Raw genomic sequence first — 943 nt, forward strand, 5'->3', positions numbered from 1 at the left:
CGCGCCTGCGCGGGAGGCCCCCAGCCAGGGTTTGGCGTGGAGGCCGCAGGCGGCCGGCCTAACGGGTGGGAGGAAGGGCCGGGAGTGGGCGCGGTGGGCGAGAGCGGGTGCGGACGCTGACGACATCTCCGTCGCACCCGGGCCTCGAGGAGAACTTCGGGCTGCGCAGAGCTCGAAGACTTGTATAGTATGACCAAAAGCCCCTCCCTGCCTTCTCTAAGTAGCTCAGCCTGTGTTTCTGTGGCCAGAAAGTTGCAGTTCTCCCCACTCGGGGCCACCAAAGTCAGAAAAGTGCTGCAAATGGGACTCCAAGAGGCCAGGCTGAAGCTGCCACACTGGCTGGAATGGGCCACCTTGGAGGGGGACGTGGGAATTCATTCCAAGGGACGGGGGTTTCTTTCAAAGAGTATGTTGCCTGCTTACAAAGGAGGCTGGCTCTGAAGCCGTCATCTGGGGTCTGTAGTGAAGGCCTTTTGTTAGGGAAACTGGATGGTTCATGTTCAAAATCCATTTTGCGTGTGTGCAAGGACACAGGTGGTATTAAACAGAAGAGAAAATCAGATGACTGTGAAATTTTCAATACTAAATAAGATGATTTTTAGTTTTTCTAGGGGCACTATTTATTTGTGACCACAATGAAAAATGTAGACAGTGATGATCTGGTAACTGGCGCACTTCCCAAGCTCAAGAGCTCAAAAGAATGGTTGGAGCCCAAGCCTCTATGTTTTACGGAGGTATATAACAAATAGTGTGGGATTTGGAGATTTTTTCACTTGGGTCGTTGCAGTGGGAAGTGGCTTGTGCTAAAGATATTGTTTTTTCTATTGTTTGTTTTTATTTCATTCTGTTTATTATTCCCTTCACTTTACTAACTTTGTATATTCACTTTGCTGTTTTTTTCCTAATATCTTAAGGTGGAATCATAGGTCATTGATTATATACC

General features: G+C 48.6%; 1 protein-coding gene across 1 annotated transcript in view; it reads left to right on the plus strand.

Moving 5' to 3' along the window:
• The first annotated feature begins 600 nt into the window (after positions 1–600).
• Positions 601–943, plus strand: part of FAM228B (family with sequence similarity 228, member B) — a 52323-nt gene continuing 51980 nt past the window's right edge. Inside the window, 1 exon segment of the mRNA XM_011950867.1 lies at positions 601–734. Coding sequence (XP_011806257.1) covers positions 636–734 — 99 coding nt within the window. The 5' untranslated portion in view covers positions 601–635.

The sequence above is a fragment of the Colobus angolensis genome, unplaced genomic scaffold (genome assembly GCF_000951035.1).
Source record: "Colobus angolensis palliatus isolate OR3802 unplaced genomic scaffold, Cang.pa_1.0 Scaffold109, whole genome shotgun sequence".
Lineage (NCBI taxonomy): Eukaryota > Metazoa > Chordata > Mammalia > Primates > Cercopithecidae > Colobus > Colobus angolensis.